General features: G+C 34.1%; 2 protein-coding genes across 3 annotated transcripts in view; one reads left to right on the top strand and one right to left on the bottom strand.

Annotated features, from left to right (window-relative positions):
- LOC108691544 (eukaryotic translation initiation factor 4 gamma 3) overlaps window positions 1-11551 on the bottom strand; it is a 61198-nt gene extending 49647 nt beyond the window's left edge. Inside the window, exons 1-2 of one of the 2 annotated variants that reach the window (XM_018199330.1) lie at window positions 3617-3758; window positions 2968-3203 (exon numbers count right to left, since the gene is read on the bottom strand). In XM_018199330.1, the coding sequence (XP_018054819.1) occupies window positions 2968-2983 (16 nt within the window). In that variant the 5' untranslated portion in view covers window positions 2984-3203; window positions 3617-3758. Of the gene's footprint in view, window positions 1-2967; window positions 3204-3616; window positions 3759-11148 lie in introns of those variants that run through there. The other variant, XM_018199327.1, reaches the window with a different exon arrangement.
- Window positions 11552-14280: 2729 nt separating this feature from the next.
- LOC108691529 (protein LZIC-like) lies at window positions 14281-15653 on the top strand. Its single transcript, XM_018199307.1, has 3 exons — window positions 14281-14450; window positions 14530-14671; window positions 14758-15653. Exons 1-3 carry the CDS (start codon window positions 14350-14352, stop codon window positions 15100-15102), a joined length of 588 nt encoding a protein of 195 aa, XP_018054796.1. The 5' UTR covers window positions 14281-14349; the 3' UTR covers window positions 15103-15653.
- The last annotated feature ends 212 nt before the right edge of the window (window positions 15654-15865 follow it).

The raw sequence follows: 15865 nt of genomic DNA on the forward strand, positions 1-15865 counted from the left end.
TATAATATAAATATATATAAATATATATATAGTTTTAGTAAATATTTAACTAACACTATTCAAACAAATATGAATGAGAATTATAAACACCGGATGGTATTAAATTCATTTCGGTATTTTTTCACGTCGCTGAAATATTTTCTCTAAGCTGGGTATACCTGAGAGAATAAACCATAAAAGAATGACGAGTTTCTTGCCTGAAAAGATAATAGAATGCCCAAAACTAAACATCTATCTTATCTGACTTCGATTCGAATTCCATCCGAAAGACAGATTTTAATTAAATTTACTTTCGCATTTGCTTCGTCTCCTGTACGTCTCAAAAACGTGTAACATCCTACCTTAACGGTTTAGAACGGTTTCCAATTTACCGTTAAGTGCATCAACCGACAATGGACAGAATGTTTGGCATGCACATCAGATCTCGGAATTAATCGATCTGACCGCTTATTACTTAGGCGACCATCTTACTCCAATGAATATCCATTCGCGAATCGGAAAGAGAAAGGTACTCCGTATACAATACAAATACAATATAAGCTAGCTGCTGTATTCGATTTTGTTTGGTATCCCTACAAAAATAGTTTTATCTAATATTTTTCAACGCACGAAAAGAGAGAGAGAGAGAGAGAGAGAGAGAGAGAGAGAGAGAGAATCTAAAGCGACACGAATTTTAAACCATCGACGCGTTTACGAAGAAAAAAATATATATGTGTATCGTATTTCATCGATCGAATGTAAACTGAAAATATTCGGGCACGCGACGCTATAAATATTTGTAATAAACGAGATTGGATAACATCAACTAAAAAGCGCCGCAATGACCGGAAGATTTAAAATTTCTCTGTAGGCATACCATTTCAGAATTATTTCCCGTTTTAATTAAACGGAGAAATTTTCGCGTTTTATCGCATTTCTTGTTTATAAATCAATTTTAATTAATATCGAGCTAAAATTGTAACTTGTCGCTATCGCCGTTCCGATTCGACTCTGACTCGCACGCGCGTTACGCAATTTTACTCGTATTGCCCTTTTTTTCTTATTCAACGAGACGCGACTCGAAACGCGAGACCTTGACGAGCTCGGTAAACACTCTGGACGCCAAATGGAGCATCGCGTCGTGTCGTATCCTTCTCGTAAAAAACAAACGTGCCAATGGTCAGAGTTCCTGGAAAGCTTTTTGGTGACATGATGTTCCAGGATCCCCTCCCTCCTGCACTATCCGGTAGATTGAAGCAATGAGATTATTCTTATCTGGCAAATAGAAAGGAGATAAGATGTCTCAAGTGTTCTGGGATATATCGACAAAATATCAATGCTATCGACTGAGAAAACCATAACCGAGTTCACTATGAGAGAAAAATGTTTGGTATTTGTAATAATTATATCATAATTATATATTATTATAATTATGATTATTACTATTATAATAATAATAATAACAGGAACTATGTGTATAATTTTAGCAACAAATGTATATAGTTGGCAATTTAAAATGACTATAATTGTATTATAACCATAAAATAGTTAAAATTATCATAAAAATGAAACAATCATAAAATGGGTATGTTGTCCCAAAATATAACTGTAAAATTATAGTTACTTGAATCATTTTTATGGCAATTATTTCAATTATTTTATGGTTATAATAACTATAATATATTGTACATATTAGAGTCATTTATATAATATATTATAGTCATTTTAGGTTGCCAACTATATATATTTGTTGCTAGAATTATACATAGTTACTGTTATTATTATTATAGCAGTAATAATATAATAATGTATAATTGTGGTTACAAATGCCAAACATTTTTCTCAGGGTTCCAAGTATTTACGAAATGCTATTTCATTTTATCGAAACAATGTAGGTTTATCGAAAGAATGTAGGATCGCAAGTCTGTAGAGATTAAAGATATAGGAGAGGAGAAGCGATAAAGTTTCTTCATTCCGAACAAATAATGCCAGTTTCCATCAATGTAGATTAATTTTTATCTCGGTTCAACCTTTTATCTTTTTCTTGGTCTAATAAAAATTAGAGGATGAATAATGCCTGTTTCTATGTAACCTGATTAACTTTAATCTCGATTCAACTTGCTGTTTATCTTTTTTAATTCCTCGAACTGGAAAAAAATGAAGGGTTAGTTAAATCAACATTAAAATAGAAACGGGTATAAAAGAAATTGATGCTCACTTCCATCAATGTAAATTAACTTTAATATCGATTCAATTTATTCTTCGTTTTTTTATTATTTTTAGACGAGGTTCCGCCAATGTAAGATTAACTTTAATCTTGGTTTAGCAACTATTTATCTTTTTCTAACGTCCGTTTCTAACAGTGTAGTTTAACTTATCATGGTTCAACTTATTCTTCATCTTTTTCTAATTTCTAGAACTGAAAAGAGAAAAGTTAGATTAAAGAGAGAAATTAAACTGTATCTGTAGAAACAAGCGTTAGAAAAAATAATCTTAAAAAAAAAAGATAAAGAATAAATTGAACCGAGACTAAAATTAATTTCATATTGGCGGATCTCAAAATTAGAAAGAAAATAAATTAAACAGAGATTAAAGTTAATCTACACCGATGAAAAGATATCAAGATATAAGATATCAAGAAAAATTGAAAGAAACAGAGCTATCAAAACGAAGTGACACGTGTTTACCAGCGATCGCGCGAATTGAGTAAGTACTTGCCATTCGATAAACATCAGGCAGGTCAACGATGACGTTGTCACGTGGCTATGACACCAGGCGCCATTCGACGCGACATCTTCAGAAGGTTCGAGCAACACGAATTTGCGTAATATTTCCATCTGCTAATAATATTACACGTCGATAATGACACAAAAATTAAAGGAAATCGCGAGAGAGGCCAAAGTTGCGCCGCGTGGAAAGTTTACGAAGAAACATTGGATAAAAACATACACACCGGCGCGGCGTCGGCGCGCGCATGATCAAACTCACCTATCAACGTGGACATTTCCGCCTTGGGCCGTCGTCTCGTGCACAGTGATCGTCGGTGATCGTTTACACTGGCGATAGGTATTGTGGTGACCGTATCACGTCGAGCACATGTTTCTTTACTATCCCCCTTTTCTATTTATTTTTTTTTTCCTCTATCGACTCGACTGTCTATCGGCGATATCGCCCGCCCCTTCGTCGATGAACGGTGACACGCGCGGCCGCATGGACGGCAATCTCTATCGGGTGTGTCAGGTGCGAAACGATAAAGTGTAGATTCGCGAGTGTTATCCCGATTCCAATATAGTTACCAGACGCTTAGGAACGCGCTTCGGGGAAATTATATAATCTCCGCCATAGAATGGAGCGGAGATTCTCTCTCTTCTCTCTATCTTCACCTCTCTCTTTTCTCTCTCTCTCTCTCTCTCTCTCTCTCTCTCTCTCTCTCTCTCTCTCTCTCCCAGAGCGACGTTTTCAGGTGCGTTAGTAGCGATCCGAGCGGAACCCGGTCGCTGTTATTGCGCTATACACGCTATATGTGCTTACGCGAGAGTCCGTCAACCACTCGCGATCCTCGTTAACGGAGAGGAGAAAAAAGAAAAAAAAAAAAGAAAAAAATAGGAGGGAAAACAGAGAGGAGTGCAGATCTTACATGTACGTTCCCAAGCGACACTCTCGACCGGAGCCTCTCAGCGAAAACGGGACACTCACTTCACCGAAAAATCGTAACGCGCGGTCCGTGTCCGCGACCATATGCTCGCGCTCCAGAGGAGGTTGCGAACGGCAAACGGAACGTGAGAGCGCGGCGCTGCGTAGCCGCCGATTGCCACATGTACCGAATCCCGAAGTCGTACGAAGTCGCACGAAGCGACCGCTCGGCCGGCTCCGCGCGACTTCGCGAAATTCCGCGACTCCGCGTGACTTCGCGCCGCTTCGGTCTTCGCGTGGCCTTCCTCTCCGTCTCCCTCTTTCTAACCTCTTATTGTTACCGTTCACTCGCTCCTCCGTTCCTCTGTGCACGACCACGCACACGACGCACGCGTGAATTATGAAAGCTTTTTCGGAAAAAAAAAAAAAAAAAAAAAAAAAAAAAAATACATAATCTCTTTACGACAGCAGTTTTCACGCGATGAACAGTCGATAAAATTTTCTTATTGCCGCAATCATGTCGAATTACGTTATCGTATATTGAGTCAGAGGCGAGAAATCGTGTGACATTTTATTTTCTTAATGTACATGTTATGTATGTAACAAATTTTTCTTTGGATGTCGTAATGTAAATTAACAAAATACAATAACATACAAAATATAATACCATCTTTTACTACGCACAGAAAAATACACTCTGTACGCTAATAATAAGTATTTTGAAAGTTTATATATTGACAAACCTATTATAAGTTCATTAAATTTATTCAAAACACATTCTGAATTATAATGAGCTTGATACTTCAATCAAGATTAGTAAATCAGAACAAATTCAATTTGCTTCTTCGATTAATTTTATATTCTTCTAAAGAAAATAAATCTTTGTTTTGAATACATAAATATTGAATACATATAATTTGAATACATGTTTTAAATTTGTAATAAATATATTGTAAGATAAGAAATTAACATGTATTTTAATCATTAATCTTTATACATTAACAATGTTATTTTTGAGATGTATAAAAACAAATAAAAACTCAACATAAAATTTTAAATTTTCAGAATTAGGTCAACAACTATGAATAAGTTTTTAAATGATTAAAATGCACAGACAGCGATTTTGTAACGTTATGAATAAGAATATTCTTTATTTCAATATATCACTTTTACTTGAGTGTAGCTGCATTATAATGATTTCCGGTTTCCATGATAAAAAATACGAAAATATAAATGAGAAATAGAAATGTATTTTTTATAACATATCAGTAATATTTTTTTAATATTTTATATTAATATGCTAGTTCCATAATTTTATCTTTGCAGATAAAACGGATTAATAGACTTTAAATTAATTAATTTAAATTAATTGTAAAAATTCGTTTTCACTGAAAATTTAAGATAATTCATTTGTATATTACCGACTTATATTGTCAAATAGTGACGAAAAAAATTAATTTATCGAATGTATAGTGCGAGAAGAAACTTCAGATAATCTCTGGGCTTCTCAATATGGCTACAGCGAAAGCCTCAGAAGCGGGATTGTACTTATGAAATCCATTTAAAGATACATTATCGCTTTAAACCTCATTTGAATTAAATATGCATTTGTAATTGCACCGAGTGTTGAAAGTGACAACATGCAATCTTTATTCTTGCAATCAAGATGATAATAGATGTTGTCTTTTTCATGCATTAGAATTAAAATACATCATCACTGTTTTTTTTTTATCGTATCGCATTTATGTCATATCTATACAAATTATCGTACATTATTGTTCGCTAAATGACTGAGACAGATCTAAAGATAAGCTTAATAACAGCAACATTTCTATATAGCAAACTTTTACACAGTGGAAATTTTCAGTCATTTCAAGTAATGAATCAGGAAGCTTAACGGAGCGTGTGTAGAAAACGCCTAAAGTAATATAATAATTAAGATATAAGTATAATAATTAAGATACATTCCATTCTTTGGAGAGCAATATTAGAAAGAAAGAATTCGTTCGAACATTTTTACTTAATATTACGAAAACAACATATTTTATTACAAATATGCGGCATAACTTTCTTCATTTCCAAAATGAAAAATTATTCCTAGAAAAATTATTCCTAGAAAAGGAGATGTATATAATTTTCTTATCAATTTATGCGATATTTCTCAGCTATTTGCTTTAATATGCATTTTTGCTTGAGCAGATTTGATAATGTTATACAGAAAAAATTTTATGGCTGGAAATGAACGTTATTAGAATTTTCTGATTAAATTTCTTGAAAGAATTCAGTTGAGATAATCAAAATTTTGATACAATATTTCTAGTAAAATCTGCTAGAAATCTTATTTTTACCAGAATAATTGTATCAATCCGAGAATTCTAGTTATTTCAAACTAGAATTCTAGATTTAAGCAGAAAATTTATTTTTGTCTGATTCGTCCATTTTCCACCAGAATTACTATTTAATTCAGAGCATTTATTCTTGATGTACTTCTTATTTTCCGAGATCGGACAACGGATCGTTGATTGCCATCGGAGACGGCTACGTCGCGATTCGCACGCAGGAAGCTCTTCTGTCTCCCACCTCCGCTTTTAATAGGCGCGATTCAACAGTTTGCTACACGTCGTGCCGGCCAATCGTGGTCACCACCTCGTCCTCCTCCCCGCGCATGCTTATCACGTCCTCTTTGCCATTTATTCCGCGCGGTGAAAAGCCATGTCCTTGTTTCGCCAAGAGCTTGCGAGGAAAGAGAGAGGTAACACGGAAGGAAAAAGCAGACAGGAGAAGCTATGCCCCGATACGTAATCGTCGAAATGGGGAGAACGAATGAGCGTACCGAGATAAGAACGGCCCGATTGTACCGATAAAATGTTATACGACGGCGAGCGGTGATTTGCGTTGGCTAGAGAGCCGAGACGAAAGTGAAAGCACGCGTGCGAGCCGAATCTCTAGTATCGAGACTCAACGCTTCCTTTGGATCTCCAGAGAAACAAAAAGATATTCTTGCGATCCCGTAGATCAAGTGATATTTCTCGTCTTAATAAAAACTGATGCGATTATAATAATATAATATGTGTGCTATACTGAGAAAAATGATTTGATTGAAAATGAATAAAGAAGATTCTTGTTCAATTTATATCAGAATTCTAGAGATAATCGGAATTTTCATTGATTTAATAAGAACCTTCCGATTTGTCAATTATAAACCAAATCATTTTTCTCAGTGTAAATCGAAAAATATACATTGAGAAAAATGTCTGATATTGGATCAACTTGAGGAACAAAAAGATATATGCGATCTCGTAGATCAAGTGATATTTCTCGTCTTAATGAAAACTAACGCGATTATAATAACATAATAATACGTGTGCTATACTGAGAAAAATGATTTGGTTGAAAATAAATAAAGAAGATTCTTGTTAAATCTATATCAGAATCTAGATGAGATAACCGGAATTTTCATTGATTTAATAAGAACCTTCCGATTTGTCAATTTTCAATCAAATTTCAATCATTTTTCTCAGTGTAAATCGAAAAATATACATTCAGAAAAATGTCTGGTTGGATCAACTTGAGAAACAAAAAGATATAATGATCCCTTAGATCAAGTGATATTTCTCGAATTATTGAAAATTAGTATTAACTGTAATTATATGCCAATTAAAAAAAAATACATTGACAACACCGAGAGAAATGTTTAGTTTAAACAACTGTAATTTTATTGATACATGAATAATCAAAATTTAAATCAAAACAACACAATTTAATTAAATTAAAATCAAATTGTGATAATTCACATATCAACAAATCAAAATTATGGCTGTTCACAAATATTTTTCTCAATGAAATGTCAAAAATGTCTAATTGGATTAATCCGAAAAACAAAAAGACATTCATGATTCCATTATTGGAAATTGGCATTATTTGAAAAAATTTCGAAATCGTGAAATTGCCACTTCCCCCACCTGATACTTCAAATAAATGGTGTTTTCATCTTTTAATCGATGGAACTATTTCTAAATTGATAGAGAATTCTAGAACTCTTAGGGGAGCAACCAGAATTCTACTTATTTTTTTCTACAATTTTTGGAAAAAGTGGGGCCAGCTTTACAGAGGTATTATTTGGATTACAATAACATCATTGTGTGAGTGTGTGAGTGTGTGTGTGTGTGTGTGAGAGAGAGAGAGAGAGAGAGAGAGTGTGTGTGTGTGTGTGTGTGTGCCAACTGAAAAAATATACACTGAAAAGAACATGATTAGATTAATTGGAATTCTGGTTGAAAATGGACGAATTCGAATTTCTTGTTAAATTAGAATTCTAGTTTAGAAATAATCAGAATTTCCAATTGATATGATCAGAATTTTCGTCCATTTTCAACCAGACATTTTTCTCAGTATATACATTTGACGTTACATTTTAATTAAATATGTAATACGTAGAGAGTTAAAGAGTGTAGATAGAGACAAATAAATAATATTTCCAAAGCATTCTGATATCGATAGCGACTGTCGATAAACGTTAAATATACTGATAATCATTACTCTGGATAATAAGTTGATGCTTCTATTATTGCTACTGTTAACTGCAAGAAACTAATGTAACGAGATTACGGAAGCCAGGAAAAGAGCAACTCGTCGTCGTTCTATTTGCACGACCGAGTTGTCGAACTTGGCGTAGCCGACATCGCGGGGAACAGCGGTTTTGCTTTCACGTGGACTCGCACACCTGTATATCGCATACCGCGATGGCGATGAGCGAGTAAAGCCTTAAACACAGTGAAAAACACATGCAATAGAAACGAGGAATAATAGATGTCAACTTATCAAATCGTGTATTTTAGTGTACACTATTTCTGATAAGTTGAAACCTCTTATTCCTTCTGTTACTTTTTTCTTCATTGTGTTTAAGACTAATTCCCGAAACACAATAGGAATAGCAAACTTTAAGCTCCAGAATGCGAAAGAATAATGATAACGATAAAAATAATACGATTTCAACCTATCAGAAATTAAATACACTGGAATATACAGTTTCTGATAGGTTGAAATTGTGTTATTTCTATCGCTATCACTATTTCTTTGTATTATGTCTGAGGCTTTACTGTAAGATATTGGCCAATCACAGTCGAATGTGGGAAAAATAATCTGTAATTGATTGATTTCTTACGGTTTAAAGCTTACTACACTCATTTGTGTTTCGGGACTTACTTAAGACTTGCTACAATAAGCTATAATCAAAGCTTTAAGTCTAAAGCTATAAAAAATTGATCAATCATTGTTGAATGTGAAAAAAATAATCGATTATGATTGGTCGATTTCTTACAGCTTGAGACTTAAAGCTTAGATAATGGCCTATTGTAGAAGACCCATTAAAACGAGATAAACCCGATTCCGAAATACAATTGAAAAGCATACACAACAGAAACAGGGAATAATTCTGATATGATTTCTGATAGATTGAAATCTCACTTTAAAAAATATCGATCTGGATTTAATACCATACAGTAGCTATATAATTCTCATCATGTTATCCATTTCCAATATACAGATTAACTTTTCTCGGTTCAATTAATTCTTCATCTATTTCTAATTTTTACTATTAATATATTATAATTTTAATATTATTGGGTTGTCCGGAAAGTTCGTGCCGACTAACCTATATACTTTAATAAATGTATACTAAAATTTAAATTTCTGCGTTTCAATTTTCCTTCAACATCGGCACAAACTTTCCAGACAACCCAATATAACTTTTAACATCAACAATAGTGAGAATTATATATATAAAAAAAAACACCGCAGAGATATTAAATCAATTCCTTAAGAGGAGAAAAAGGGAAGAGAGAGAAGGGGGAGGGAGAACATTTAAGAACAAATTCAATATCAATAAGATTTTTAATTTTAATAAATAAATATTTTTCAATTATTAATTAAACACATTATATTATTATATTTATATATAATAATACTTAATGTATAACATTATATAAGATTATAACAAAAATTACACCAAGTCACGAAATCACATTTTAATTTTTTAAATTGTACTTTTCTATTTAAGATATTTTATAAATATCTGGGGTTTTAAATAAAAAAATCATGTTAGTCTATCTAGAAAATTATATCTTACATTTATTATTTCATTATTCACTTATTATTTCAAACTTAAAAGAAGGACAACTTATAATTATGTCTTTAATTAATTTTGGACAAAATTAAACATATAAAACGGGACAAACTTGTTAAAACTTGAGACAGTCTTTCATAATTTGAAACGGTCACTTTAGTTCAATAAACATTATATTTTTATAAATGTGTTATTCTCTGTATTGTTTCTATTGTCTGTGCTTTTCATCATGTTTACAACTTCACATATTCATCTGTCTCTTTTTCTTTCCCGAAGAAGTTATTATTCGAATAGAAGCACGAAAGAGAGAAAAGCCTGACGGCGGACCATAAAAACAAAAACAAAAAAATCGACGGGAGATAGAAATTAAGCTCGGGGGATTCAAACACGTTAGCCGATCAAATCCAATTCTTCGTTCCAGGAATAACAAGCACAATAACATCACGAATGATCAAACAGTACCGCAATCTAACTGAAATACGTCTGCTTGTTTCAACTCAATTCTTTTCTTTTTTCTCTCCACAAAAAAAAAAGATGAATGATACAAGAAGTTCGGTTAAAAAAGAACAGATCTAACATTCGTAATCGGACTCAATGGAGGCGGGAGAGAAAGGAAGAGAAAAAAAATAACTATTTTTTTTTCTTTTGCGAATCATTCTTTTAAACTTTCATTCTCCAGAGATCCGTTTTCCGTTGGCATACATACACACGTCGATTTTCAGCGCGGCTTTACGAGAAAGGAAGTTAACTTGCCGATTTGCGTATCTTGAATTTTTCATCATAAAAACTGTACATCCACTTCTGACCTCTCGTTTCACCCGGATATCAAACGAGCTTTCTTTACATCGAACAATCGAAAATATTGGTACGGGAATTTTTCGGAATTATTCCGTTTTTCTAAAAAAACACAATAGAGATTTAAGAAATAATAATAATTGAACAATTCCGATTAAATCTATAATAACTACAAAGGAGGTCGATTCCATGCCTTGAACCGAGGTGAGAATTACAAAGGTAAGCAAATTTACTAGGCCAGTGCAATTATAAATAGGTGTATTCCAGTACATTTGCGTTTTCAATTTTCACCTCGTTCGAACGTACAGGATCGACCACAGGAATCGTTCGTAAAAAGAGAAACGAAGAACGTGCTCTCTTCTCGTGGCGTACGTGCCACATGCCGCGTGGTCGTCCTAACCTCAAATAACACTTTTTCCCCCGTGGAATCGCATGCGCGACGAGTAGAATCATTGGGCGACATAGCGAGGATCGCCAGGGCATTCTCGTACACATCATCGACTAATATCGAAATAATATGAAAATGTCTCACGTCCGACAAGGCAAATACGAATTACAAATAAATCGTATCCCTCGGACAGACACGATCCTCGCAGAATCACTTAGAAAAGACTTACCGGCATTCAGGAAGCGAGTGTTGGTGGTAACGACAGCGCTGTAGGTCTGCGGGGAATGCACGACGGGTTGGTTCAGGATGATCTGATGCTGATGTTGCTGCTGGGTGTGATGGGGCTGTTGCTGCTGCGGCTGGTGATGTTGCTGCGGCTGCGAGTGATGCTGCGGATGATGATGGTGGGACAGGTGGTGGTGTTTCCCTTTCGTCGGCATGCTCATCGCAATCGTGGACCTTCCTCGTGCGAACTGTCCTTAGAAACCTGGTACCTCACGCGAGTCGCACTCATAGGTACGTTATTTTATTCGCCCACGTACCGCTTCAGTTTCCACGCCGATTTACTCGCCTGATTTCAGGATCCCCACCGACCTTGGAAGATAAATAATTCCGCGATCGGGGAACGATCACGCGTCCGGATCGTGCCACGGCAACGCGATCGGCAATGATCCCACAGAAACGATCGAAACGATCGGACCGAGCACGAGCAAGAGCGCGCGCGCGCGCTCCCGCACTCCCTCGAGTTCACTCGATAAATACGATTTCGCGCGTGCACAACAGGGGAAAAAGAACCGCACGCTTGATTCTCCTATGTGTTCCCGTCGCGCACTTCTGTCCACCGTATATCGGGCGTCCGCGATATATCCCGCCGCGCGACGATCGTTCGTTTTTCGCGGTAATCCCGCGATCTCCGCTCGATCGTCCGCACACCAAACAGTACCAGAGAGAGGAACGTTTCGCTTAAACGCGATCTCTCTTCGCATAATCAACCGTTCGCCGGCTAAGTCAATGAGGAACAGAGCAACGTTTTATTGTATATACCAATACGCGACCACGCCGTCACGAATCACGAGACTCAGACTGTAGTCTGTAATGCCGTTACCACGCGTACTCGATCGTTCACTCGATCCTACTGATACTGCCTGTCCGACGCGACGTCGCGACTCGAGTCGCGTATCAGACTTTACCAGACGCGACGTTCGTAATGACGTAGGGGAATGACCACGCTTCCGAGCATTCGACGTTTCCGCCATCGATGCTGACCCTAGGAGATGGTGAATGTTGGTGAATCTCGCCTCCCTAGAGAATTTGCTTTTTTTTCATTTTCTTTTGTTGACCAAAGATCAGGGGCTTGTATTTTGAAATGAGATGAAAATTATAAGAGTGAGCAATGATTATTAGGTATTGGCCAATTAAATTATTAATATTCTAGTGAATTTGCTTTTGTAATTTTTACCTCATTTCAAGATATACAATCGATCTCCAGGGGGTCGATTCTGTATTTTTAAACAAGAGGATCGATTATGGATTTTGAAAGGAGGTGAAAATTACAAAAATGATCAAAGGTTATTAAATATTGACCAATTAAATTATGAATACTCTAATGAATTTGTTCACTTTTGTAATTTTCATCTCATGTGAAAATACACAATCGACCCCAAGATAAATATTACAAAAGCGAACAAATTTACTAGGTGTTGACCAATGAAATAATCAGTATTCTAGTAAATTCGCTCACTTTTGTAATTTTCACCTTATTTCAAGATACAGAATCGATCCCCTGTATCTTGAAACGAAATGAAAATTACAAAAGTGAGCGAATTTACTAGAATACTGATTATTTCATTGGTTAACATCTAGTAAATTTGCTCACTTTTGAAATTTCACCTTGTTTGAAAATACAGAATCGACCTCCAGGATATCAATCATGAAACTTTTAGGATAAAAAATGAAAAGTGAAAATTTTCTCCATTAACTTTAATAGTAAAAATTTCCTCTTTTCACTTTCGGTGAATTGATTGTGGATTTTGAAAGGAGATGAAAATTACAAAAATGAGCAAATTATTAGGTGATCAATTAAATTATGAATACTCTAGTGAATTTGCTCCCTTTTGTAATTTTCACTTCATTTGAAGATACACAATCGACCCCTTGGTTTGTTCGCGTTGCTTGAAATCTTCAAAATTTTTGCATTTAAAATGAGATAAATTATATTCGCGCGTCGAAGAGGAAGAGAAAAAAAGCGAAGATGTTTAGTGTAAAATGTGCAAGCAACATGAACAGATTTCAACTGATCCACGCAACACGAACGTACTGGTCAATTAGATCTGTTGTATGAAATTAAAATAAGATACATTATTTTGTCTTGAAAAGAAAAGAGATGTCGAATGCCAAAAGTGCAAGCAACGCGAACAGACCTATTCATTCGAACCTAACGCATGCCAGATCCAATCAACGTCTTCAAACTGGACAAAAAAGCTAATCTGTAGAATTGAATAGAATTGATATGGATATTTTCCAGCAAGAGACACAGATGACAATAAATTTTATTCTCGAAAAGTATTGCATACAAAAATATTTGGGAAACCCATAATATTATATTGATATATTAGATCATCCAGGGATGATCTTAAGGTGTCATAAGCCAATCAGAAAGCTGTGTTGACATTTTAAGATATTACTTAATTAAGACGATTTTAAGATAAAAATGGACTATGAATATCAATCTTTAATGGTTCATGATATTTTAAAATAGTCTTAAATGTAAAAATTGATTATAAATACTGATCATAGTAAGTATTTATAGACGGATTTATAATAAAAGAAGCTTTCCAGCAAGAGACACAAATTAACATAAGAGTTCTGTCTCATTCTGTCCTTCAATAATCAGTGCGAAACAAAACGGAATGATTCTTGTGTCGATTTATGCCTCTGCTGGAAAGCTCCCAAAATTAAATTAATAGGTCTCTTTCTTATTTTTAATCTGCACTGGAACTCTCGCTCTCGCTCTCGCCAAATATTTAACATATTTACTTATTTCACTTTAAGTTTCAAAATGTACCACAAAAAAAAAACAAATCTACAGAATACAGCCACTAATAGGCATCTTTTTGCTACCAGTACATCTTTTGATTGGTTCACTAGTTTTATAAATGTGAAATTCTGACAAATTCTGCTTTCCTGCTTTAATGTAAACTTTCCAGTATACAATTTTTATATTCTGCAACATTGCGAAGTATTGTAAATAAATAGCGAATGAAGGAATTTTGTTTCTTTTTTTAACAGATTAATATTTATATGTATATATATATATTGTTTAATAATCAAAGAATTACATTTCGGCATTTTTTAACCTAATCCTAACCTATATATTATCTTTTCATCGTTACATACATTTTTTCCTTTCCCGTTTTCGCTTGATTGCAAAATGAGTTCTCACGGAAAAGCAGAAACTGACAGACTCAGGAAGAATTTGGAAGAACAATTGGATCGGCTCGTGCAGCAGTTAGAAGATTTGGAAGATTGCAGGTTTCGTTTCGTTCTAATTCATTTCAAAAATATTACATTTACATATTTATTTTTGTTTTCTTTGTTATTTCGTTAACAGAATTAACGAAACTCTAGACGAGACAGATTATCAGGAATGTAAGGAAGATACTATGGAACAACTCCGTGAGTTTAATGAGAGCTTACAAAGAATGATATCCGGAAATATGACTTTAGTTGATGAACTTGGAGCAATGCAATTGGTATATCTTATATATTTTTCTTAACAAATTATAGTAATGTGATACATTCTAGTATACGTTTCTACTCGACTGTAAATTCTTAATAGGCAACTCAAGCAGCCATCAGTGCCGCCTTTCAAACACCAGCCGTGATAAGAATGTTTGGTAAGCGGGAACCTACTGGACTCAAGGAACGTCTCTCGCAAATCGATCGAGATGTAAAATTAGGAAAACTGAACAAAGAAGCCGCCGATCGCCAACGAGGAGAAATATTAAGTGCTTTGAGGCAACTTGGAGAAAAATTAGAACCGTCTGAGTTACAGTTGTTGGAACGATTATCTTTAAATAATATAGATACCACCAGGTATGTGCAAATTACCGAAACATCAAGAAAGGGTAAAATGGCTTTAGATGTAGTCGGCAAGGAAGTTAAAGCTACACAAGATATTTGAATTAATCATTGGTAATCGTTATAATAATGTCATTTTTAATTATTTTTTATCACTATTTTTTAAGTTTTGTTAAAGAGCTTTTTTACCGAACAACTTGTATTCATACAATGTGTCTTAGATGTTAGATTTTTATTCTTTTTTTTTATTATTCAATAATTTAAAACAAAGTTTTGATGCTATTAACAAACGCTTGTAAATTGAAATGTATGTGGTAAACTGTACAATTAAATTATTTATAGATTTTGCTATAATGTAGTAAGAATATTAATTGTTATTTGATGTAAAGAAATGATTCTGTATGAAGATTTTAAATATAAATAAGTAATCAAAGATAAATAATATAAGAAACTATATACATAACTTTTAATATATAAATAATATATGAATTATTTTCTATTGTTTAAGTATTTACTGTGATCCTGCACAAATAATTACACATCCAATTAGATTTTATAATACACACTAGATATAACATATATAAAGGCATCTTGTACATGTTACAAGAGATTGTTACATATGAATTATGAAATAAATATATTGTTTCTGTGTGACTTACCGTTTCCATATTTAAAGAAATCATTTCACTCCGATAAATTAAAGTAAGCATTGCAAAGAGATAACAAGACAAACGTGATGAATAACTGTTAATTAATGAAATAACAATATATATTTGTTCACATTATGACAGACGTAATTACGTTTTGCAGTCTGTTATTAATATACTGTATAAGGAACAAAAACTTATCTAGAAAAATAATAGATC

This window comes from Atta colombica, unplaced genomic scaffold (genome assembly GCF_001594045.1).
Source record: "Atta colombica isolate Treedump-2 unplaced genomic scaffold, Acol1.0 scaffold47, whole genome shotgun sequence".
Lineage (NCBI taxonomy): Eukaryota > Metazoa > Arthropoda > Insecta > Hymenoptera > Formicidae > Atta > Atta colombica.

What these genes read in the sequence shown, in the direction of transcription:
- LOC108691529 (XM_018199307.1), top strand. Translation starts at nt 14,350, where the DNA reads ATGAGTTCTCACGGAAAAGCAGAAACTGACAGACTCAGGAAGAATTTG. An exon ending in GAAGATTTGGAAGATTGCAG is followed by an intron (nt 14,451 to 14,529) that starts GTTTCGTTTCGT and finishes TTTCGTTAACAG; the next exon opens with AATTAACGAAACTCTAGACG. An exon ending in AACTTGGAGCAATGCAATTG is followed by an intron (nt 14,672 to 14,757) that starts GTATATCTTATA and finishes AATTCTTAATAG; the next exon opens with GCAACTCAAGCAGCCATCAG.